The sequence below is a fragment of the Chenopodium album genome, chromosome 2 (assembly GCF_948465745.1).
Source record: "Chenopodium album chromosome 2, dcCheAlbu1.1, whole genome shotgun sequence".
NCBI lineage: Eukaryota > Viridiplantae > Streptophyta > Magnoliopsida > Caryophyllales > Amaranthaceae > Chenopodium > Chenopodium album.
The window spans coordinates 57221206-57248708 of record NC_137835.1 but is presented as its reverse complement, the minus strand read 5'-3'; the positions used below and the strand labels follow the sequence as shown (position 1 = coordinate 57248708).

Here is a 27503-nt window from a genome sequence, read left to right as displayed (position 1 = left end):
CAAATCCTCCTCCAGTAACTATTGATGTGGAATCTAAAGAGTCTGAGGAATAACCTGAAGACGAAATAGATCATGAGGAAGATGATGATGATAATGATGGCAATGATGGGAGTGATCCTGAGTATAATCCAAAGAAGTAAAAGGAGATGAAAGACAAGATTGACAATGTTAACTTGCACAACCTGATAAGTTTAAAGAGTGGTCAGCACACAAGCACATATCTCATGTGTAGCCTAGCCAATCCGCTTAGCATTGTGAGCAAAAATGTGGCAAGCCTACACACGTCAAATGGTGTGGGTGGAGACGTGGATTGGATTTGGATTGAGGGTAAATCTTGAATTGGATTTGATTTGGATTTCCATATATTCGGATCCGATTGAACCATGAATGAAAGAGGAGGAGCCGAGAGGGTTAAAGGACATTGCACAACTTCTCAACAATAAGTCAGTCTATATAAAGTCATATTAGGAAAGTTTTAATTATCACTGTATTAAAATCATTTACTTCAGTCATTATACATTCTTTTGCTAAGTGACCCAAATTTGGGTTTTTCTATGAAAGCCAATGTACAACAAAAGGGATTTACAATAACCATAATGTGTTCATGTAAAACTGACAGAATAACTTGCCAAGCATAACAAGTAGAAGCTCAGATGTTTATAGTAACATCCCACAATCGAAGAAATCCATTACGGCCACCACTACATATTCTTTTCCTTTCTAGATCGGAAGCCACACATCTTACAACAGCAGCAGACTTTTGAGGTGTTCGGTAAAGCTGCCATCCGGATACTTTAGAGCCAGAGCTAGAGAAGCCACCAAGTCTTTCTTGAGGGCGATTAAAAAGAGACATAGAGTTATCTGCCGCACCGATCCCCAGCCAGTGTTCACCAGCATTGATGGATAATATAGGAGCAGAATGTACGGTGACATTCTTCACACATCTTATACCCCCATCAGCATTTTCCCAAAATCGAAGCATCCCATCTGTTGAGCCACTAATAATTCCTTTCTCCAACGGTGAATACTCAACACACTGGACAGGACCTGCATGACAAGCCAAGACAGCATCACATGTGCCTCGAGAAACTGACCACATCCTAGCTGTCCAATCATCACTACCAGTAATCAGAGTATCTCCCACCATTCTGATTGATCTGATCCATTTTGTGTGCCCCAAGAGCTTATGCATCTGTCTACCAGCACGTATGTCCCATAAGTACGCAACTGAATCTCTACCTGCAGCAGCCAAAACCCCAGTAGAATCATCATAATCCATACAGAGAACTGCACTGGAGCATCGCCCAACGGTTGCCACACAAGTATCAGTTCTCACATCCCACATCTTAAGTGTTCCATCAAGAGAAGAAGTAAGGACACGCTCTCCTGAAAGCATGCGCACAGTGCTGATCGGTGCAGTATGCCCTTTGAGCTCTTCTAGAACTTGGTGTGTTTGCTTATCCCATACCAAGAGAGATTGATCGTCTGATCCTGATACTATCTTTCCTCGGTCGGAGCTTATAGCACGCACAGCTCTGGAAGACAGCAATACTTAAGAATATACATCAATAAATGTGTAGAAGACAAAGAGGGAAAGGAAAATAAGAAATAAGTCAAGACAGTACAAGCCAAAAGGGCAAACCACACAATTCATTATTGGGGTCTAAATGAATGTCACAAGTACTGGACGAACAAAATATGCCCCAACATCAAGAGGATCACATGTCTTCGGGAAAATAAAAGCTAATAACTTTAGTCGCAGCACATTCTTTATTTGGTAAAAATGTCTACACAAGTGTTGGCCAAATAAATAGTTTTTGTGATACCGGATCAACTTTACTAGGAATCAGCTGAGGTCTCAAATTCTGGTTATTTATTTTTATATTTTCAGTAAGATGCCATCAATATAAATTCACTTCTTCATCAGACCAAATTCAGTTACCTCAATCAACAAATTTTCAGTAGGATCAAAATAGAATTTCCAGAACCCCAATTCCAATTACATGTATTGTTTCAAAGTTACATCTGTAAGATGATACCATAAAACATGCCAAGGGGAAAAAAGTTCTGAGGGAACCAAGTATATGGAGCATGAGCCAACTCAAATACTATAGAGCTGAACTAAGTGCGACCCAAATCGTCGCGATCCAAAGCAAATTGAAACTGATTACTGATGTAATACTCTAACATTTGATCAATACTCTATCTATATATTTATAAAAAAAAATTTGGTTTAGTTTTTACTTTCTCTTATATTTACAAGATATTTTTATTTTCTACTTTAAGTTTCGGGAAAGTTTCGGGACGAAACTTGTTTTAAGGAGGGTAGATTGTAATACCCTAAAATTTTCTAATTTAAGTTTCGGGGACGAAACTTGTTTTAAGGAGGGTAGATTGTAATACCCGAATATTTTATGATTTAATATATTATATTTTATAAAAAAAAAATAGTTATTTTTAGTTATTAAATAACTTTCCTAATTTCATGTTTATATTTTTTTTTAGAGTTCGAAAAGGTTTAAAACCCTATTGTATTTTAAATTTTAAAGATATTTTAAACCCTAAAACTATCTTTTGATATATATATATTTGCTGTGCAATTTCAAAATCTATAAAAACGTTGCCTTCGTTTTTATTTCGTTCATGAACTATGTGATGTTGTGAGGTTACCCTTGTTCCTTGATTTATGAGCCTTTAATTCTTCCTTATTATCACCAAGTTAATTAGTCATCTATAGCCTCATTCGAATTGATCAGCTTATACCAAATACTTTTGGATCATTTAACATCATAATCATCATTATCTTCCTTCCTTTTCTTTTTCAATTTTTACGAGTGGGTATTAATATAACTCCATCTATAAAATCCTCCTCCAATCAAAATTACCCAATGACATAGTATGTACATGCTCGTGATTGCACACCCTTCCGTTTATCTACCAAGTCTTGTTGTTTCCGAAAGGTAATCACACAAATTTAATCTTTGGAGTTGTATGTCTATAATTTATTATTTCGTAATCACACTATCAACCCTTAATTAGATCGTTTGTTTATAATTTGATTGTATTATTTATTTTATGTAATCACACTTTATCAATTTGGAGATGTTTGATTGTATTATTTATTATGTGTAATCACACGAACCTATTTGGAGATGTTTGTATTACTAGCATATGTAATCACACTACCTTAATTAATTTTTTTTTTGACTTGTTTGATTATAAATTGTTAGTATTAATTGTACTCCGTATTGTTATGTGTAAATTTTATAATTTGTGAATTATATATGATCATGATTTATATGTATATGATTAGTGTGTGGTATTATATGATTCTAATTGCCGTATTATTTTTGTGGTATTGATTGATTGTGTTATTTTTCTAGGGTTTTTAATGTTGTTTCTATAGGGAGTATTGTTTTATCAAGGTTTTAGGGTTGTTATTAATGCAGAGTATTATTTTTGGGTTGAGATATGATTATATTTGGGTTATTAGTACGTGTTTTAAGAGTTGAGATATTATGAATCGAATTGTCATGTTAATTGGGAACATGTGCCATTAGTGAGATACTATTTATTGTTTATGAATAATTATTTGATCGATGTATGAGATCAAAAGGTTTGAGGATTATTTATTTTGTTCTTGGTTTGAGGCTCGGCGTTATATACCTTAGTCCTTGGCATGTTGGTAAGGAGATGGTAATCATGAGTTAAGAATGAGGTACAATCTTTATTTATTTTTCTATGGTCCCCTACAGTGGGAACTGGCCCGTATGTGGTCTGGTTCAAGGTGTTTTCTAGTTATTGGGAGTATTCAAGTTTTTATACTTGTTGGTTTTATTTGAATTACCCATGTCCAAGGCTAGGTATAAAACAAAGAGCATGGCACACTTATTGGTTATGAGTTGAGTAAAGGTTCGTATTATTATTCGAGGTTGAGTTGTTAAAGGTTATTTTCAGAGTACAATGTGTAATGTAGTTTCGAACTACATTGTTTAATTGATCTAGTAATGTTAATTATTATATTATACTCTATATTCTGATATGTAGTGATTACTCAACTTTTGCTGACGTGTGTGTGTTGTTTTGTTGTGCTACTTGTGTTTGCGGCCATGTCTTTTTCTCATGGTGGCCCTGCGACGATCTATTTTGGATTTTGTCCTTAATGGTGAGCAGTCAAGTTTGTCTAAGCAGGTTGATCAAGTGGTCGTAGCTAAAGGAGCTCAAGTGTTTCGATTAGTTTGTTATAACAAGTTTGTAAAGTTGTATAAATAGCTCACTTAGATTTATTGGGTTGTAATTATTGGGATTTTTGTAAGCCTTAACACTTGACAGGTTGTTAAGTATGGCGGTAATACCTCCGATTTAGGTGTATGCTTCCGCAATTTTATTTAAATGTTGTCTATTTTTCATTTATTTATTGTTTATTATTAGCTAGTAAATCAGGGGTGTTACAATTGAGCATACCTGATTTGACCTGACACAAACAACTCATTTTCAGACAATGTAACATAGGCATGACAAATATATCTCTAGACTTCCTTTTAAATGAGTGTCAGTCACCAACTAGTACTCCTTTTAATACTATAATCCTTCATTACTTTTTCTCCTTAGTAACCAAGGATACAGAGGTACGACCAATAGAAGTGATCCTACACAAGTGTGGTCATATAATCCTTCAATACTTGTCCCCAAAAGAAAACAAGAAATAATGATTAGATATAAAAGTTACCCGGTATGGCCTTGCAAAGTGGCCCGAAGCTCAGAACCACGAAGACTTGGATCCCATATCTTAACCTGGAAGATTTTGAAGTGAATGAAAGGTTAAATCAGTTTCAAAATATTAACAATCATTAATATATCCTCGTTAAGATGTAAATGCACATAAATAAACGCTCCTAGACAATTAGTGCTTCCAAGAGCTCAACAGGCAACATTCAACATGTCTTTAACTTCAGTTGATAAGCTACACCTGAGCAACACAAACTTATATTTTGGTGGTGGGGCGGGGAGGAATTTTTGAAATGGCAAAACATTCATAACTAAATTCTGCTAAATTGTATATTTTTTAAAAAATGCTCCTTCATCTATTTTAGGCAGGTAATAGATTCTATTTTACACAACTTAACAACATACTTAAGATCAGAATAATTGAGAAAACTACACTCATATTGATTTAAGAATCTAGTAGATATAATTTTTAGATAAATTAGAGTACTAAGTTAATAATAACAATAAACACTCTTAGTTGTAAATCTTGTAATACATGTATAGGTGTAGGTGAAAAAAATAAACAAGGACATAAGAAAAACTATAACCAAAACTATGAAGTGTAAAATGCTTCTCTCTAAGTAAAAACTTAAAAAAGAAATAAAAATACAGTTTCACATAAGGTTTGATCCTGTGATCTTCGTATATATGTTTTGACACTGGATGCTTTTCAAGGAACAAGATTAACCAGCCCAGCTAAAGTTTTCTTTAGCATCAACCATTATAGCCAACATTTAAAAATTTCCCCCCACCCCCAAAATATTGCCCCTCATAACGCCCCCAATATAAGGTACCAGTACCAAATGTTGACATGATTAGGAAAAAAAGTTCACATACCAGGCAATCAGTGCTTCCACTAATAAAGAAGCCTGCATCCTCACGGTCACCAACAAGATCCCACACCTCCTTTCTTGTGACACAATGCAAAGCAGTGATTGCACCATTATGGCCCCTAAGTACACGCACATTTGTTTGAGGCTTCTTTTGACCCACAGCATTTGCCGGATCCAATTTACCCTCATTTGCATCTGAATCCAACAGAATATGCAATTAGTGATAAACAACCATATCAACCTGAACTTATAAATAAGGTATTGCAAGTCCTTACACACAATTAGGAACTACCTGATACTCCACTACGTACACGAGTAAAAGAATGTGCCCTTAATGATGTATCTCTGCTAAACATGCTTTGTACCCAGCTCCTCCCAACACTAGACGCCTCAACAAACTGTTGATTGTCATGTGCAGCATCTTGTGGACGTGGAGATTGAACTCCATAAGCGGACAATGATTGTACTTTTGTAGCAGCTATTCCCCAGTAAGCAAAGCGAAGTTGGTGGATATGTGACAGAAACCCTCTTAATTGAATCTGGGACCAAAAAAAATTAATGATTAAAAAAAATTGTTAACAATCAATAAAAGACATCATAAATCTATCAACTGCAACAAATAAAAAGAAATTCTGGGTGAAGAGACCCAAGTATGCATAGCACAAGGTGTACCCAGGAGGCCAGGATTCTGGGAACACCTAGAAACCCAAGTATGCATAGCACAAGGTGTACCCAGGATTCTGGGAACACCTAGAAAATTTATTTACCAGTATATTGCATGAGATAAAGACTAATTTAATAGTAAATAACTAATGTAGTTAACTGTCTCAAAGTGATTCTGCAAACACATAATGCCCACTTGCCCAGGCAGCCCAGCAATAGCAAAAAATACTTCTTAGAGACTCCTCACACTGACACCAACAAGAAATTCATTTTGGACTCTTAACATGGAATGGAAGGAGAACCGTTTCATTAAGGGGGAGATTTGGTCCTCTCATATCTGGACAGAGCAGGTAGTAGTATAGTACTATCATCTTCAATAAAACTTGACAGACAAAGGTTTAGGAAGAAGGAACATGGGTAAAATAAGTAAAGAAAGCTAATAAATACTCACAAATTGCTTAAACCCAATGTTGTTTTTCTCTGCTATGGTCTCAATAATGTTCCAAGCATCAGTATCGGGTAGTCCCAGTCCAGCCTTTATAAAGTAAATAATCAAAATTCAGTAAATCAGCAGCAGTGTATCATGTGGTTAAAAATAAGAGAGTAGAGTGTACCATATGTGAAGCTACTACAATAAGCTGTGTCAAAACCAGAGTGGCGTAATTGGATGACCTGAAGAGACCAAAAGAATCAGAAGTGATGCAAAACCTGATGAAATAACACTCAAAAAGTACATCACAGAATCCTCAGCTTATTACAAAAAGTTCTAGCGTAAGAATAAGTTCCAAATAGTTAAGTACATTACTTTTTGAGGACTGTGACAGGAAGAAAAGTTAAGTTCAACAAATAACTTATATATAAAGTGTTCCTTTATTCTATTGTGGCAAGTATAGGTAAAGCATAATAATCACACTTTTCTAAAACATCATATTATTATAATTTGTACGTGTTTACAACATTATTCAAAGCTATTTAAGAAAAATTGTCATTAATCTGAATTTAAGATGAGGGCCCTGGATAAATAATGTACCACACAATAACAATTGTCCCACTTGGCAGGAAAATTAGACAAACACAGATGCAATATTTCAGCATGCTTTAAAGTAAAAAAGAGACCAACTACAGATCCTTACTTGTTGGAAGCTTGATCCATCAGATACTCAAAATATCCTTCCCAAAACCTTGAGTAAAAACAAGAAAGAACAATGGAGTCACTTGAAGGTGAAAGAATAAAATTCAGATAACTAGAGAGTAATAACACAAATTAAATCTCAAAAAAGACGGATTGTCAACGAGAAGCATCCAACTAAATTCACTAGAATCACTACATAGGAAATTCACACTCTCTACATTTTCAGTTGTTATAGAATATGCAATAGTGGCTGTTTCATCTACATTAACAGATACTTTCACTTAAGTATTAATATATTTAAACTCCGTATTGTAGATGCCCAAAAAATGTTCTTTTGGTTTTAGTTGGCTACATAGTTTAAATTGATTCCTAATAATAAGATTAAGGAAACTATGCCTAGTAAAGGATTGAATGAGCAGTGATACTCTTACTACATTTGTTGCTTACTTTAACTTTATGCAAAATCTTTTCAGAGATAAATGTCAACTTTGAAACATCCCCCATCCAATCTCTCAATTGTTTTGCTTCAAACAAGATGGAATTAGCAATATTAATGCTAAAAAATGGCCATAAAAATAGGTAGACATAGGGTAAAACAACAGAAATCTCCAAAAAGATAAAAGATACCCATCCACCAAAGCACTCTCTCGTATCTCTCCCCCTCTGCTTCCATGCTATATAATAACTGAAATGTTCGTCCAGCCCCAAACACAATAGCACAAGCAAGTAAGCAGCAGAGGTGAAAAGAGACAATTCTCAGATAATAGAAATAAAATGTAGGTATTGAAGAGTGAGAGATTAACCACTAACCCAAATCAAACATTAAAGCATGCATATGTATGATAACCACCAAGGTAAAGCGACATCAAACTCCTTTTCCCACATAATATCTGGTTCCCTTCACATGTTTTCTCACACTAAAGTAATCCTTCTTTCATTTATCAAGGAAAAAGAAAAGGGGAAAAAAAAAAAAAAAAAAAAAAAAAAAAAGGAGTTCCATTGAGACCTTCAATTATGATAATTCAAATTCCCTCACTCCCAGTCCCATTCCATCTGAGACCACACTTGGTAATCATGGAGATAATCCGAAACCACCAATAAAAAGAATTTTACTCCACTTACTTAATAAATATATTCTAAATAATAAAATGGCCTATCCAAATCCAACCCATGTTAAGTGAATATCTTTGTTAGCTTTGGTCCCAATTAATTGATTGGAGATTCAACAAAAGTAAGATTACCCCAGGACAAATAAGCTCAATTTAGCACAAAAATAAATAAATAAATAAATAAAAATAACAATAGAAAAAGTTGACCTAAAACAAGTTCAGCAACACTTTCATAAGTTCATAACACTAATGTTTAAGAAAGGACCGACACAGTCCTTTGATTTCATAAAGTATAAGATCTCTTTTTCTTTTAAGTGGCAAAATACAGATAAATCCCCTTCATGTTTTCTTTTATTCTCACCCATCCCTCGGAATTCAGTAAGACTCAAGACTACAACAAAAATTTTGTTCAATTTTCATTTTCTTTTTACTTATTTATTTTACTTTTAGATAATTTTGTTAATTTCCTTATTTATACTTCCCTTGGTGATATAATCAAAAGAAAAATATGATTCTTTATTGCATTTTGTATAATATTACTATGTTAGGCATATTAATAATATCTATATTACTCACACTCTTCATTTCACCTTAAGTACTCGTGTCGGACACTCGGACATGGGTAAGACACTAGATACTTTAATTTAGTTCAAAATCATGGAAAGCTTTCAGAAAATAACCAAGTCGGACACTTAGACACATACCCATGTTGGACATACATACTAGAAAGTAACATAGAATAGTTTAGTCAATTATATTAAAGCACTGATGGTTTTAAGATGAGAATAGTGCAAACAAGTGCACCTTGTGCCTTTTAACAATAACATTTCTACTTCAAAGATATATGTTGTACTAGCACACGATTTCTTTAACACTTTCCGGCCAAGGAGCATAGCACAACATTATATTTGCATCTACAATGATGATACCCTACCAAGTTTCTTAATAAGTATCAAGCAACGCCATCAATGCTATTGCAAGACTCACCGGAATCAAACACATAATTGTTTTAGGTTAAAATATTATTTGTTTTACAAAATTTATTACTCTATAGGTTCCATTTTCTTAGAGTTCCAAAGATGTATTGTATTCATAGGATGCAAACTTAAACAAGCTGAAAATCAAGAGTTAAGAAAATGATAACACTACTCCCTCTGTTCCATAATGATGTTTCTATTTGGAATCTTTGACTTTTTTAAAAAATGAGAGAATCTTCTAAATTTCTCTTAATCTATAAGAACAAATATAGTCACGTGGGATCTAGTTTGATTCGTCTTGATGAGCAAATTATTAGTATCTAACTTTTATAATTTTTGCTAGTATGAGATTAAAGATATTTGCGGTCAAAGATGGGTAAAAACTTGCATCGATTTACGAAACAGGAACATCATTCTAAAACGGAGGGAGTACATTGGATGAGCCGATAGTCTGATACAATAGTTATAACGAAAAGAAAAAGTTAAAAGGTGGGAATGAGGCCCTTAGGGTTAAGTGGAGGTCATTAGAAAGGAAGGAAGGCTTTAAACCTAATTAAAAGTAGTGTATAATTATAGAATATCGAGACAGTATTAAATAGCGGAACTTGAATGTTTTAGAGTAGGCAAGGTTGAGAATTGCAAGATATTAATCTTGATTGATAAAAAAGAGGATCCACATCCCTTTTGGGGCACATGCAACCCATGTTACTGGACTCGTCCAACTCGGCTATTTTGTGAAAAAAATTCATGATTTTGAACTAAAAGTGAAGTGTCCGGGTGTCATACCCATGTCTTGAGTGTCGAGGGTCCGTTAGTCCGACACGGGTACGTGAGGTGAAATGAAGAGTCCAAGTAACATAGCATGCAACTCATTGATCTCAGTACCCTATATCACAGTACTAATGTGGGTTGGAGCATGTGAACACTTAGAGTGCATGTAACAGGTCATAAGCGGGTGGGACTTTGAGAAGAGTGTGACACTCTTGCCTATTGGCGATAAAGTGAAAACTTCACGTGGCCACGGGAATGACCAGGCAGTAGGTGCAAAAGGGACCAAGTCAGGAAACAACAATCTAAAAGAAAAAATTAAACTGCCACCAGAGACAACACGATTGTTAAGTTGGAATGCTCACAAGTTTTAAAGAGCAAGAGGCAAGTGGAAGACTCATTCACCAATGCTGCACAAATAGGCTTAAGTACAAGATGAAGACAGTAGATATTTATAATGAAAACTGGAACATCAGAAAAATAATAACCATAGAATCCAAACACAAGTCCTAGAAGTATACAATAAAGGTAGGATGGACCTGCACCCATAATCAAGGGCTGACAAAGATCTTTAATCATTAAAGGCTTAAGGCAACCTAAAGTCCTAAACCTACCTGAGATAAAACCATATTTAATAGCAAATAAAAGAAACAATCATGTCCTCAGACATTTGGGCCATCATATCAACATAAAAACATAGAAACATCAGGAAGGTAAGTCATACACTTGAAACCAAAAGAAATTACCATCAATGTTCAGCAGAAACCTTACATCCAAATCATAAGAGAAGTGGAGATATGTAATTCAATGTAAGAGGTGTTCGAAGCTTACCGAAGTTCTTCCCAAATTGACAGTGAAATCAGATGACGTTGAACACAATCAGAAACATTATTGGCATCCTTCTTATAGATTTCAGCAGACACTTCCAGTGCATCTCTAACTGTCAGCATGTCATTGCGAGAAGTTGCAAGAGTAATTGCAGTTTTCAGCTGAAGTTACAACAAATACGCATCAAAGAGAGGCAAAATCTCAGACGGCAAGGTGCAAATACAGACAGAGAAACAGTAGAGGAAACAAGAAAATATCTAAGGATAACATCTTAGGTGGTAAGACTGGTAACTAAAGTAATTTGTCTGTAACAACCATTCATGGGTAGGTTGTACAAAAATTTTATACTAAATTCATACTATTATTTGGTGCAAGAGGCAAGATTACATACTCATAGACTACTTCTGAATTTGAACATTAAGTGATTTAAAAGGTTATTGAAACATAATTAAAAGATATTGGCTGCATGAACTTTTTAAGCAGCTTCATCCACACCCTTAAGGTGAACAATCCTCTGTAAGTCTGTTTAGGTACTTAGTCTGTTTGTCCCATTTGAGCGGTAAAATTCATCCACTTTTCTTCTACCAAGGAAATTATGATTTTCCAAGAGTTTAACATTTTAGGCCTTCAACCAGAAAAATATAAAGCTACCATTTCACATCTATAAACTTTTATCTAGTACTCAGTGTTTGGACAGCTCAATGGAAACTAACACTTGGAAAGACTTATTATATGCATTGCAGATTCGTTTACCTTCCAACATACTTCCACAGTTCTAAATCAGATGACACGTTACTTTTATCATGTTTGCCAATGCATAAATTCAACTATAAATGTCTCTAATAATAAAGTTGATATTTAGAATATACACATTGAGAGGATTTCAACAAAATCTCATATGACTATTTTCTTGGCCTTGTTTGGCAAATGGCTGTTGGCGGTTGGCTGGTTCACTTGGCTTGTTTGACCAGCTGGAATGTTTGGCTGTTTATAATTGCTTTTGAAATTGGTTGTTTAAGCTGGCTGTTTATAAAAGTGTTTGGTAAATTAATTGTTGGTTGTTGGCTGTTTATTAAATAATTTGTGGGCCAACAAGCCAAAAGCCAACAAAAAAGCTACTCAAAGCAGCTTTTTCATTTTGGCTTAAAAGCCAGCTTTTTCGCTGACTAAAAAGCCAATTACCAAACACATTTTTTGGCTGTTTGACCACCTAAAAAAGCCAAAAGCCAAAAGCTAACCAAAAAGCCATTGAAAAGCCAATTACCAAACATGGCCCTTATCTATAAATCACAAAAGCTAGTCAAATTAGAGTTTGAAAATAGTGACAAAAGTCAAAATGTGTAATCTAATTTGGAATGGAGGAAGTAATAAACACTGAGTTTAAATAGCGGAAGCAGTACAACCATAACTTTTAAATTTAAAAACAGCTGTACCAGTTCTTTGACAGCAATAAATTGCTCTTCAGTCAATTGACAGCTCCACCCCTGCATGAAAATAACCAGATATAAAACACGGAATTCCAGATATAATTTTTATAAGTACATATAAAATAAAAATTAAAAAAATCCTCTTTCACAAGTCACAACTAAACATACAGTATGTATGTGTTCCCTTATACATTCAACAAACCCGCTTCCACCAATACCATCTGCATCAGATTCAATGAGAGCTGCAAAAGAAGTCAGCAAAAATTTAACTTCAATCAACAATCTAATTACCTACCTAAAAAGTAAAACAGAGTTTTCAAACAAATTTACCAACAATAGTTCCATATTCGAACGAGGACAAAGGATCATCAGTGGCCCCTAACTTCAGAAGACGTAGCCACAGCCCCTGCTCATTAAAAAATGTCATATAACTTCACACTTCAAATGCTTAGCATAAGATCATCTAAGATTACAATAACAAGGGACAAGGCGAGGTCATAAGTCCATCCATCCATTCACCTCAGTAAAGGTAATGTTCAATAACAACAAATCCACAAATTTCAAAGCTATAATCACCAGAGCATATCCTATCTCAATTGAAATAGCATACTTGAATCATAAACACTTAATTTGCATTATACAACCCAACAAAGACAAAATCTTAGAGGCCAGATAAGCTTCTGCAACTTACATCCGATCCTCAACCTAGGTCAAGTCTGACTACAGATACAAAATATACAATGCAAAATCAACGAACAGCAAACAATAAAGCTATATACTATTCTACATTTCTACATATAGACCAAATTCCAAACCAAATCAACCCTGTTTATCTTTTCCACCTACAGAAATTATCTTCAAAATCATTATTCTCATTTTCACAGTACTTTCATTTGGTCCTGCAGAAATTTTTTCTCTTACCTATTCACTGTGCTTATTTCTTTCCACTGTCCTATACTCTTTCCTTCATCAAAAGATAATTAAAAACAGAAAGCTACACCAAATGCTAATAAATAATTGCAATAATGATTTTAGTTGCCATAAACGATAAATTCATGATATGCTTTGCTGCAATGTTCTTACTTAATGCAAAAATAGATTTACAACACAGAAAATATGACAACCAATAGAAACAGCACCCTACTTGCAGATACCAAGATCGATTAATAAAAAATTCAAGGTGTATTTTAATTTGAATATTTACCTGCAACTTCACTTTTATGTCCAAGACCATGCGCTCCCGCTCAGCCTGTAAAAAGAAGAATACATCTAAGTGTTCCACAGCTTAATTCAGTTGAGGGCTTTTTGAAAAGACAAATCTTTATACCATTCCCACGATTTGGTTATCAGTCATTATAAGCAAAGTTAATACAAAAAAAAAGACAATGCATACTTCTAACTCCCTTCGCAAGAAGCATACTAATATTTTTCCTGTTATAATTTTCAAGAATTACAACAATCTATTAAACTTGAACTTTGCACAAGCTCCTAACAGGTAGTTAATCAACTAATACTTAATGGCCTCATAAGTAGCATAATATGTGCAAAGAGGGTGAACTAGGAGAAACCACCTTATCTGGATGATGACAACCATACCAAGACCTTAAGTGACTCTCAATAACTTAATAAGATAGCTAGTTAATGAATGAAATAGCAACCAATCATTAAAATAATTGTATCTACAAGGAAAACTGAAAAAAGGACCCACAGCTCTCTCCCTTGGACTGAGACTTTCAGCATGATCAAGATTATGTTTAGCATCAGTATCAAGTGATCCACCAACTGCAGCAAGAATCTGCTTCCTCTTTTCCTCCTGCTCTTCTGTTCTAATATTTGAGGGGAATCGGTCATACACATAGGGAGAACCACTAGCTGTGAATCAGGGAAACATCTTTGTAAGAAATTTAAACAAGTAAGCTTAATAAGGTATGAACTCATGAGAGCATATAATTGACAACTAAATAATAACTCTACCAGGTACACTGCCATCAAGATCAGATATTGTAATAATTTCAGGTTCTGACACAGGTGATGGCAATATTGACATAGGATCCTGTCCTCTCCCAATGGCATCTTGCAACTTGTGAAGAAGATTGTTATTAAAGCCTATGCCTCTTTCAAGGAAGTCCAAAAAACCTTGTGTCTCGAAAAATTGTATAATCTGTGAGCAAAAGCAGTGTATTGATATACTGTAAACAAACAACAAGAAAAATATAGAAGACAAACAGACAGCACAAAATAACAGTGCTTTCACAGATCTCATGAAGCTCGTGCAAAGAAAATTATGAAATCAGATTATGATTATTAGCAGAGGTGTTCAACTACGCTAATGATCTTGTCCCAAAGGGAGTGAGATAGTACTCATCATCTACCTTCAAGTAGTTGATATGAAAGCTAATGTTTTCCTAAATTTTTTTTTGGATATTAAATATCTCAGAGAAATGGAATCGTAAAATAACAACCATGAAACACCCATTGTTAATACACCCTACTAACATGTTTCAATGACACCTTGAATTGGGATGCATACAACCTCATCAAGCCATGATTATGGAAATGTAACAGACATTTTACAGAAATGGGAATATTCACCAAAATAGCAACCATGAACCACCCATTGTTAATCTATCTTTTTCTTTTTATTTTTATTTTTATTTGTGTGTGGTGCAAGTGTTCCCCTATGTTCCCTGATTACTTTGGTATTTGTGCTGCATTTGTGGCAGGAGCAAGTTTTTAGTGTGAAAGGTACAAACTACAAAGCCCCTTGACTCCACCTTCACAAGGAATCAAGTGAGCCAAGCATTTCCAATCATTTCTTAGACCTTTACAAAATAAATGTGTTAGTGTTCCCTTATTTCCAGTTTTCTGGTTTCCATTTTTGTTTCTGTGCAGCGTTGGTGGAAGAAGCAAGTTATTAGGACGAAAGGTACAAAACCCCTTTACCTCAACTCTACCTTCACAAAGAATCGAGAAAGGAAGTGAGCCAAGCATCTCAAACACAGTACAACTTCAGGTCTGTGTTAATAATAATATAATAAAATAAAATAAAAAAACCAGCTTGGTTCAGACTGCTTAGCAAACAAGCATGAGATCTTAGACTTGATTGTTCATGAACTTAAGAAAGAGTTCTTATTGATCCTTTTAAAATTCAATGTACATGAAATGATTATAACAGACCAAAAAGGCAATAAAAATAACCAAAAACCATACTGAAGCTCACCATGGGATCTAGGGGTTGATTAGTCAATCGAGAGCGCTTCTTCAAGAATGCTTGGGTATTGAAGACATTGGTTGCAGAATTTTCCTGGGTAATAAAAATAGTTTCTCATTGCAGTTTTGACATGATACAAGTATATGAATCAAACAAATTAATTAAATAGCCAAAAAGAAGTAGAGACATACAATAAAATTCCGGTAACCAGATAAAATTGATGCAAAGAACTTCAGAAATATCATCCTGCACAAACAGAATGGGACTGCTTAAAATGTTGCAGGTTACCTTACTTCAGAGACACGATACATTATCCAAATGAATCAAAATAAGCTTATGTGACATCTAAGAAAAGAAACATCAAATTTGAAAAGAGAGCCACGCAGGAACCATGGATAATTAAGGTAACCCTCAACACGAAAATACAACATGACAAAAGACAATCACACAAATTATTACTTCCTCCGTTACACATTATGTGCAACAAACCTTGCTGCACGTTTCCCAAGACAAAATTTGCTAATGGTTGATTAACAAAGTGAAGGGTGTGTGATTAAGGGTAGGAGAGAGAAAGGAGGATAATAAATTAATGGCCACCACTACCAACTGCCATGGCCTCCCTGACACCACCTACCAGCAGCAACATCCACCACCACCCACATTCAACCACTCCCCGCTACCCCGTAACCACCACCATGATTCGAAACCCCACCAGCCAAATCGCAGAACCCCACATCCCCACCAGCCAAATTGCGGAACCCCACCACCTAATGAGCGATATCCCGGAACCCCACCGCCAGCATAACACCGAAACCCCAACGACCACCACCTGAAACACCTTAAACTCCACCACTTGAAACTTTACCCTCTTAGCAGCAAATCGAAAGTCACCCCGCGAAAGGAACCCAAATCGACCAGACCTACAACCGCCCAAAACCGACCACACAACCACCCAAACTGACCGGACCCACAATCACCCAAAACCGACCACAACCATCCAAAACCGACCAGACCCACAACCACCAAGCCCAAAACCCGCAACCTCGGAAACCCACAACCACCGACCTCCCTCCCCTATCCCCGAAATCACCACCAACCACCCTAAAAATATGAAAGAAAAAAAAAAAAAAACCTTTAATTTGAAAAGTATTACCTCCTCATCACTAATTTGGGGTTAATTTGGTCAAATTTGACCATGAAAACTCTAGATCTAGAGTTTTCATGGTTAAATTTGACCATAAAACCTCAACTTTAAGCTTTAATGGAAGAGGAAGTGGCGGCGACGACTTTAATGAAGGAGGAAGTGGCGGCGACGACTATAATGGAGGAAGTGGTGGCAACCCGATCTTATGGTGGTGGTGGTGTGGTTGTTGTGAGAGAAGAGAGAGAAGATTGGTGGTGAGGGTGGCTTGTTAGAGAGGAGAGAGAAAATAGGGTGGTGGTTGTTAGAGAAAAGAGAGTGGAGATGAGGGTGGCGTAAGAGAGGAGAGAGAAAATATGGTGGCGTGGGTGGTGGAACTGTTTGTGAGGGAGGAGAGAGAATGTGTGTTAGTGTTATTATTGAGGGTTAATTAAGTTGGGTTAATAACTTAATAACATGTAGTTAATGTGTTAATTGGATTGAAGTAAGGGTCTTTTAGTAAATTTACTCAAAAAATTTTACCATATAAGGAAACTTTTTTTGTTGCACATAACTTGTAAAATCCCAAAATGGCAAATGTTGCACATAATACGTAACGGAGGAAGTTTTTTTTTTTTTTTTGGGGGGGGGGGGGGGGGGGGGAGAGGAGGGGTGAGGGAAGGATTAAAATATCATAATCTTCCACTGTATATATGATTGGAAAAGCTAGTCACATATCTACATTTCGAAATCATATCAACAAGAATACATACTGACAAAAAAAGGAACCAGATCAGAATGGAGGGCTGTTTACAGGTACTGATGTCTTGTGATTATAATGGTAATTAAAACAAACTGAAATAAATTTACAAACTGAAAAATGGGTATGAAGAAGGAAATTGAAGTAATTCAAACAGAGGTCAAATGACCTCATTACAAATTAGAGGCACAAGACAAAACTCTATCATTCAATAGACGTCCTGTGCACAATTGTCAGCTTGCTTGCTCCCAAACCAATCCAATGAAGTAGATATAGCCTCAGTGCACCTAATTTTGAATAGCACAACACTCCCACAATCTCACACATTGATCAATTGCATCTTGAGCTCATAGAACATAGATGAAAGACACAAGCATTTTTTGCTGATAAATGATCATTTGCAACATTACAAACAGCATGTGTGCTTAACTTAGTTGCATAAGATTACAGAGCTTTTGAAATTGTATTAAGCAAATTCTAATCCAAATTCATGCTATGTGGCTCAGATGATGGAGCACAACATGTGGCATGGGTCATATTTATGAAGTTCAACTCATTGGTGTCTTTAAAATAAATAGCATTGGTAAACCCTCATATCCATGATGTATTCACAAATAGATGGATTTGTTTTAATCACAAAGTTCTTTTAAAAATAGTCCCCTCACTTCATTTTCATGGATTGACATTCTGAAAGATATCACAAGATGGTGCAGAGAAACTCAGCTCACTCATATTAAGAGTCACAAGCTCTTCATGCCACACACTACATTTTCCTTACTACTCAAGAAATGACTGCTACATTCACAGTCAACATTCATCCACATTTTAACACATAAATATAATTCTTTTCACATATTTGTGTCCCTCCCTTCTCTCTTCTTCATTTTTGCCTTTTCTTGACTTTGATCTGCACACCTATAATCTTCTTTTTATCTCTAATTTCATATTTGCATCTATTTCAAATCTCTGCACCCTCTTTCCATCCCTCCCACGGTCCCACCCTCATTTCATCCCTCCAAGGCTCCTACCCTTCCCTCATTATATATTACTCTCATCAATATACCACAAAGACATTCAGTGTACACATGCCAATTACATATCAATAACTCCCGCATCAAAAGTTATAACTAATCACATTGGAACTACTATTGACAAGTAAAACTAATTTAGTAACCTGAAGTAACAAATGATGTGGAATAAGAAAAGGGGATTAAGCAGGTAAATAACAAGAAATAATGGAAGTGTATAGATCTCTGCTTAAGTTCACATACTTTCCATTGGGTGTAAAAACCAATAGCCAAACAATAATAAACAATCACATACAAAAAGCCAATTATGTGGATGAACTACATGAAAATAGCAAAGCACATTTTATAACTTTCTTCATGCCGTCCAAGTAATAGCCTGAATTAAATCACAAACGCCAAATGGTACTTCAGTCAAAGGTGCTACCATCTCCAACACTCTCCATCTCTCTTCAACACCTAAATTACCTCCCCACCACCCAATGCCGATGCAAGCCAAAACCAAAATTAAAGTCCCCTTCCAGGTTAGAGCCAAGTCTCCTCCCCTTCCATGCCCCCATCAATGCGGACAGGCCTAATCATGATATATGCACTTTCTATACCCACCGCTGAAAAGATAATTAAACAAAGGAGAAAGTTGAGTCTCATGATTAATTCCTTTCTATTACAGTCCTCCTTTATTCATAGTTTTTCTCTAACAGACATTATTTTTTCTGTTTTATTCAGCCAAGATAGAACCTAAAGAAATAGACACAGTGAGAGAGCAGATGTTGCATATTATGTAGATGATAGCATGTTACCAAATTTAGGCAACTACAATATGTAAAGATGTAGGTACAAAAGATCATAGTAGAATATCCATTAGAGAATGTCATTAATGTTGTTAAAGAGCACTTCTCATACATATTATTAGATAACATCTTAATGGTACATTTTTAATTATGCACTCCGCACAGTGCTACTTGAACTTTGCTTGTATCATCGCATGACAACTTGGTAGGAAGGGCTTAAGCCTTAAGATTATGTAATAGGAATACCGAGTCTAATAGAGTGAAACTGAGTCTAATACAGTTACACTGATGTTTTATAATAATGATTGTAAAACTTATTAATAGATTGGGGCTGGGAACAAGAAATTGAGCATGTATTCACTCACAAATTCAACTATGTATGCACCCATACATTATATAAGCGCAAAAACATTTCAAGAAGTGATAAATTTACCTTAGTTGAATATTATGCTCATCTGACCATGGTTTGTTAGCAACCCTATGATAAAGCTCACGTGATTCGCCAAGGCCAACCTTTATCAGATCTATATCCACCACATTAGGATATAGTAATTTCAATATCTCACCACGTAAAGAGCTTAATTCTGGCTCTGGTATAGGAGGTATTTCCTCTGAAGTAATGATACGGTTAGACTCAAGGTCCACAATTACTACCTACATCAGAAAATAAGGTAGAAATAGAAAGTCAAACTTAAACTCCAGCATAGAAAAGAAAAGGACAAGACAAAGGGGGGAAAAAGCAAAAAACATTAGGAAGATCCACAATATAGAACACTACCTACTTCGATAAACCCTAGAAAACTCAAAAAGAATTTTCTTTCCTTAATTCAGAATCCCAAAGCTAACATAGCTATAGGGAAAGTCCACTGCACCCTACAATCCCAATAGTTGATTCAACTAGGGCGAAGCTATCACACAATGAAGAAATTGGCTGGCCCCCAATCACTACTTTGAAGTTTTTTTCCCGAATAAGGCATGTATGTAGAAGAATTATATCTCACTCTAAAAATAAAGGTAATAAACTAAATTTCTCCTTCGCTACACACCAAAGTCAATAAAACTTAGTGTTTAAAAGACTAGAAATGAGATTAAAAAATAGTATGATACATTGAACGATTCCCTCCCCCTTTTTTTTTTTATATATATATATCCTATAATTCTATTTTCGTCAAGCTTGAAAAATGAAGAGAAATGATGAAGGATGACAAGATTATAAATTTAACAACTGCTAGATTCAGTCCAGACACAGAAGTTGAAATTGAACCAACTAGGATGCCACGAAAAAACAGAAATATAAACGGAAATGACGCCAAACAACATACAATGATAAGTAGTACAAAAAAAAGGATAAGATAAAATTAGTTTAATGCACAAGCAAGGCAACAAGACAGAAATTAGGGAGGTAGCTTACACCATCCATTGAAAGGCCAGTGGTATCAACTCCAGAATGAAGACCCATCATGTATGGTGTTGGAGCATCAATATAATCCACTCCGCTGAAAAATAGTAATGGAATGTAGACATGCTTCATCAGACAAAAAAGAAAAGGAAAAATCAGAGACAGAAAGAAAAGAAAATATTTGACAGAATTATAAAAATAAAATTAAAAAATTAAAAAATCAAAAATAGAGAAGGAAGAAAATTTTTACATTATAGAAATTATCAAAGCAATTACATTACAAAAATGTTAACAGTAAGGTCAGAACTTGAAAGAGTAAGGTGTAAACAACCAACATTGACATTGCCTCAATATATACTACCTCCGTTTCTACAAGTTTGACTCACTATTTAACCAACTATTATGATTTATACAAAAGAAAAAAATTACCATGGGAGTTCTTATTAGAATTGGCTTGGTTTATGTTATTCAAATATTAACTTTTTATTATTTTCAATGATACATAACCAAAGATATTAATCGTCAAAGATGCACATTGAATACTGCGCAAATGCAAAGTGAGTCGAACTTTCGGGAACGGAGGGAGTATGTATTACCTGCCATCGAAATGGGTAGATGAGATGACAAATTGCCTCAGAAACAAGAGTCAAAAGTGAATACCTGTCATTAAAAATAGTTAAATTTATACGATTCAAAAACAATTTACTCCCACATATACACTAAATTTATCAAATTTGTTCCAAATCAGTTTTTCATCAAAAATAAAATAAAAATTTACATCTAGTGGTACACATTCAGCATCATACACCCCGGAAGATATCCTAAAATGCTACACAAAAAGCAAAAAGGAAGGAGTAAAAACCTACTATAGCATATAAGCACCAATATGTCAAATTGAATACATCAAATCAAACATAGCATACAATAACGAAATCCTATAAGGTTGATCAATTATAAAAACAAATTGGAAGTCTGGAAACATAGCATTAGTTAGAAGACCTGGCTAGTTTCTTTCATTAAGGGATAAAATCAAAGTTTGTAAAAATGGATACTTGCTTGTTTGACCGAAGTAAGATTCTTCTTTCAAGCAATACAGCTGTGAAGAGTTTGAGCAAGTTGTCGACATCCAAACACTGTACCAATGGCTGAAAGGATACCTGCAATTCATCAAAGCAAAAAAGGTAAACCTACACTAACAACCTGCATTAACTTGTACAAGCAAGTCGAGAAAGACACAATCAGATAGACAATGATAACAAATTCAGCTTACATCAGCATGAGGTAAACCATCTTTTGGTGGAGCCTCGACAGACAATAGGCAATTCTCAATAGCAAACAACACCCGATCTTTCCCAGGCGTAGGCAAAGGTACATTGGACACCATACAGGCAATAATATCCCACAACGGCTTGCTAGAAAAAAGAAGTGTTATGAGTTGTGTTATATATTATAATAGAGACTTGATCAGAAAGCTCCAACAAGTGAAGCTAAATTAATGACATGACAGCTCACCGGCTTCCTTTTGGTGAAAAACAAAGAGCAAAGATCTCCTCCAGAGCGGTACGAAGTACATGAAAACTTGGCAAACGTGAAACAAGACAGATGCACTTGTCTGCAAATGAATTCACGGGGATACGATGTGCTTGAACAATATCTTCATCAACTAGGTCCCGAAAAGCAATACAAGTGACATAAATTTTGGAGCCATCACCCTCTGCAAATGACCAAATAAAAATAGAAAGTTACCATAAAGATATCATGGGTATAAAATAATAGCATTTAAGCTACAATCACTAATGTGATGTAAGAATTCAATGCCTACAGATATTAAAAATGATATTACATTTTTTTTTTTTTTTACATAGAAAAATGATATTACATATTAAAGCATAACTACCAAGAAAAAAGGGTTGCAAGACTTGCAGCAGCCATCAATTTTGTTTCAATAATTTCATCTAACTCAGCTTACAAATACAAACGTACCAGTTAAGACAATAGGATAAGTGCGAGGATACGTTGAGGGATCATTGCCATCAAGTCCTGAAGCATAGAACTCCACTCCAGCAGGCAAAACACACTACATTAACAAGGTACAATATAAAGATCAGGTCACCACCCAAAAATAGAAAAAAGAAAAGAAAAAGAAGTTAAACCACTTCACAAAGACCTCCACTATACAAAAGGAAAACTTGAAAAAAAATTGGGGAAAACCAAATGGATAAAAGAACAATCAATATGGTACACAATAAGGTACTATCTCCTTTTTTCACTTGCAATGTTTTGACTATTGCATTATTCACAAACTAAACTTTAACTATGTTCGGTAAATTATACTTTAAGAATGACAGAGTGAAGAGAGATCTTGTTAGGTTTGTCTAAATACAAAAATTCAAAACATCGACATTATTAAAATTTACTTATTGGTAAATATTAAAGATATTATTGGTCAAAATTATGCGTTGATAAGCAAAAATCAAGCAAAAAAAGATGAAGTAGCTGTAGGCACCAAAAAATCATTTATTAGTGGTGTCACTTTCATCTAAATAATATCATAACTTGTGTAACAATATTTAGGAGTTTAGGAGATATGATTATCTTATCTTGCTCTACAGGACAACTCAATATAATGACGATATCATAAGGTTTCAAGAGGCTCACATTGAACAAGGATATAATATCTTGATTATATACCTTGTACAGTTTAGTGATACACTAAATGTAGAAACAGTTATAAAACAAGAGGTGCACATGTTAAAGGTAGTACAAGACTAATAGGAGATTAGAAACACAAGAAAAAAAGACCAACTTAATCTCTCCACATATTTCCATCACAGCCCTTTGAAAATGTGTGAGCTAACATAATTGGCATTGAACGCTTAAAAAAAACAAGCTTCCATCTTTCACTATTGTGAATAGAAAATTATTAAAAACAACAGATAGATAAGGAGAAACTAGACACTGCAAACCAAAGGCTACCAAGAGCACCCACCTTATATGTATTTCTTTTGTCCCAATTAAAATGCAACACTTTCTTTTGCAATATTCTTATACTACTTGCAAATTTATTTATTTTAATCTATTTTTTGTTCTACTTGCTTTCTGTTCATTTCTTTTCTTTTCTTTTTTTTTTTCTTTTTTTTTTTTTTGTGTGTGTGTGTGTTCTACTCACTTTACATTATTACACCCACTCATCTTTTTCAAGGTTTTCTTAATTTACAAATCTACTGTAAATGAGCCAAACCAACAATTTTAAGAAAAATTAAAATAAAATATAAATAAAAACTGAAGTAATATTCTATTTGCCAACAAACTTTTACCAAATTTATATATAAACAAATGTTATTATGTAAAATGATGCTAGATTAATTTTAATGTATATTTTCAAAATACTACCTCTGTTACAGGTTATGTGCAACGATTTGACATAAAGCAGAGAGGAAAAATGTCTAATCGTTGCACATAACCTGTAACGGAGGTAGTACTAAATTTATACTTTTTTAATTTTTACTAATAGAAAATTATACTTCCTCCACTCCAATTTACCTACAACAAAGAGTCTCACGCTTGCCAACACACAATTTAAACTAGATTTTTTAATGTACAAATCAAGACAAATCCAACAAGATCCTACATTGCCAACGCACAATTTAAACTAGATTTTTTTAATGTACAAATCAAGACAAATCCAACAAGATCCTACATGACCATTTTTTTTCTTTCATATAAATCACAATATGAGTAATAAAAGATAGTATGAATGGAGTCAAAATCCTAATGTTGCAAGTAAAATGGAAGGAGGGGAAGTATATGCTAATGGTCAATATAATACATTAACAAGTGCGAATGTCAAGCTATGGCATTTAATTTTCAAGTAGTGGAAGCATATCAAATCCACGAACTACATACTGAAATCCGTTATCATCATCTTTTCAATCAACTACTCGTACATGCCTATCCATAAAAGTGCCTCCTATTATAAGACCATTGGACAATGAAGTGCTGCAAGAGGATAAATATTTGTAATTGCATTCACAAATTAAGAAAAGAGAAGCTATCAAGTTTCATTTGGAAAAAGTAAGTATAAATGCTTCACCGTTAGATGAGAACAAGACATCCGCTAAAAATATTCATCGCTTATACTTTACACTAATGAAATGCACCATAATGCTCTATGTAGCCTCAATTACTTTTGAAATAACTCAAAATATCCATATGCTCTATGTTCTAATCCGTAAAAATTTATCTCTTATTGTATATTATTAATGCATTCCTTGTTCCATTACATAATTGTGCATTTCTCAACCTCTTCCCTTAATCTTATCAAACACTCTACCCTAGAAAATTCCATTAATCTATTTTCCTCATTAGACTAAACAATGCTATTTCATGGCACTTCCATTCACACAAAACCCCTCAAAATTAAGTGTTTCAAGCACCCAAAATCCCCAACCTGTATATCATCATCATAAATCCGCATTTCCATCAAATATAAGCAAAACCCATCATCAATGTTACTACAATCATTCATTCAATCATAAACAAAACCCGCAAAGCTAGGCGAAAGTACAACATCATAGAAAACATACCCAGAAAATGGCAACACTTAAAAAGCAATAAAAGCACAAATTAGAAGAGAGAAAGTACCATGGGAAGCTGGGGAGGAGGAGGAGGGTAAAGGGTATGATTGAGAGGAGGATACTGATCAAGAAGCGAAGGCAAATATCTGTAATTGGTGCCATAAAATCCTTTATTCTCATCTAATGTTCGAATCTCAGGTCCAATTCCACACACTATGAAATACTCGAAGATCGGCGCCATTTTCGAACCTCGAGTTTTGACACACTCTTGGTAAAGTATTGAATTGAGGAATGAGAATTTTGTGAAATGAGAATCAGATCTGTTTGAAAGCTTGCTGCAATTTCAGATGAATTTTCATGGCGGTTCCACCTTTTTTTGTTTGTTTTCTTTAGAGTGCCGCGTTTGGTTGTAGAGGAGGAGAATGGAGTGGTGAATAGGAGAAAGTATTGTCCACTACCAGGTAGGGACTAGGAAGATCCATACCACCGTTGAAAAAAAAAATTTCGCTAAGTGTGGAAAAAAAGTTATTTCCTATTTTAATACTATTATTTTAAGTTCTAGCCTGTTAAAATAAAATTTAATACTGTTATATGTTTCTACAATATTATTTTCGAGGTGTTATTTTGATCTTTTCATTAGTACTTATATATTAAAAGGATAAGTATTTGTGTTAAAAATTAAGTATTATGTTTGACTACAGTTATTATACAAGTGAAATCTGTTATTAAGGAAGACAATACAGTTATTATAAATGAGATTCTGTTAAGTTGCGTGATTTGGTATCAGAGTCATACGGTTAAAAGATTAATTAAGTTGATTTAATAATTAGGTAAAACTGGAGAACACTAGACCTTCTAATAAGTGTAAGAAACCTGATTTTAAGCATTATTATCATATTCCTGAAAATACTAGTAATTTTGGCCCAGTCCTTAATTATATCGTAGATCAAATTGGTGAGTTAAGATCGGAAATTGATAACATACATGCTCGTTGTATTAATATCGAGAATAAAATATCAATAACCACAACCGATATTAATAAAAAGGTAAGCGATCTAAACGAACAGGTTAAACAAGTTCAACTTGCTTTAACAAACGAAGTTATGCATCAATTTGGAAAAGAAGTATCGTCTAATAAAGAGAAAATTGTCCCATATAAATATAAATGTCCTTTTCAAAATCTAGATAAAAATAAAAAGTTTACTGTAACACTCCCTAAAAGACCAACTAGTAACCAAGAAAAGAATAAAGAGACTAAAGATGAACCCTCATCTTCAGGAGAAAACACTTAACGAATTACAAGTCCTATTTGATGAAGAAGAAGACCCTAATAAGCTTAACGAAATCATGAACTTAATTGCTAACAAAGGGATTGCTTCTGATGATGAAATAAAGGAAAATAATTATGCTACTTTAGAGGAAGATTTATATCAACAAATGGGATTAATGAAGTTAAATGATCTAGACTTTCTGCCCATAGAAGTTGTTCAACAAAAGATTGAAAACAAACTAGGAAAAAGAGTAATGAATAATAATGATGTTGGAGAAGAAATTATTAATGAAAACATTAACGTAAATAATGTCATCCAAAGACCTAGGCATCACGGAGAAGGAAGTTGCACAAGACCAAGGTACATACCAGGGAAGACTACCCGGTTTAGTGTCAAGGTTATGCCTAATCATATACCTAAACAAGAAGAAGTGACTCTTGAACCTATAAGTCAAACTGGTTATAAACTTAAGCTAGACGGTGTAAGAGATAGACAAGATGTTTTAGATCAATGGAAGAAGAGTATGAGTAGTGTACTTAATTTAAACACTGACTGAACTTCAGAAAATTTCTTAAACTATATCGAACATAGTCTTTATGGATGTGTAGAAGACTGGTACGATGGAATAGAGGAAGAAGTCAAAACTGCATTAAGAGCTAGTGAATCACCTACTAGAATGTTCAGACAATTATGTCAATACATTGAGATAGAATTCATTGGTCCTAGAGCCGATTCTAATGAAAAACGAATGGAATATCAAAGGAAGTTAAGTAATTTGTCCATCAGTAATATGAAATATGTTGATGATTACATTATGGAATTTGAAACATACTATTATAAAATTG

At 34.5% G+C, this 27503-nt stretch overlaps 1 protein-coding gene across 1 annotated transcript; it reads right to left on the bottom strand.

The window, feature by feature from the left end:
- LOC145598736 (DENN domain and WD repeat-containing protein SCD1-like) lies at nucleotides 1-25799 on the bottom strand. Its single transcript, XM_081655125.1, has 24 exons — nucleotides 25455-25799; nucleotides 22794-22887; nucleotides 22323-22524; nucleotides 22081-22222; nucleotides 21867-21967; nucleotides 21407-21470; nucleotides 20823-20936; nucleotides 19845-20065; nucleotides 15907-15961; nucleotides 15725-15808; nucleotides 14479-14665; nucleotides 14213-14376; nucleotides 13709-13753; nucleotides 12835-12910; nucleotides 12673-12746; nucleotides 12511-12561; nucleotides 11081-11238; nucleotides 7397-7444; nucleotides 6878-6935; nucleotides 6715-6798; nucleotides 5893-6139; nucleotides 5605-5795; nucleotides 4730-4794; nucleotides 1-1535 (listed from the first exon to the last, which is right to left on the bottom strand). The coding sequence occupies exons 1-24, from the start codon at nucleotides 25626-25628 to the stop codon at nucleotides 650-652; spliced, it is 3585 nt and encodes a 1194-aa protein (XP_081511251.1). The 5' UTR covers nucleotides 25629-25799; the 3' UTR covers nucleotides 1-649.
- Nucleotides 25800-27503: the final 1704 nt, after the last annotated feature.

Bases quoted from the DNA above. Each gene is read 5' to 3' on its own strand.
- LOC145598736 (XM_081655125.1), bottom strand. From the start codon at position 25,628: ATGGCGCCGATCTTCGAGTATTTCATAGTGTGTGGAATTGGACCTGAG. The intron at 20,066-20,822 runs GTAAGCTACCTC...TTTCTGATGTAG, and splicing joins CTGGCCTTTCAATGGATGGT to GTAGTAATTGTGGACCTTGA. The intron at 15,962-19,844 runs GTAAATTTATCA...CTGTTTGTGCAG, and splicing joins GAGCATAATATTCAACTAAG to GATGATATTTCTGAAGTTCT.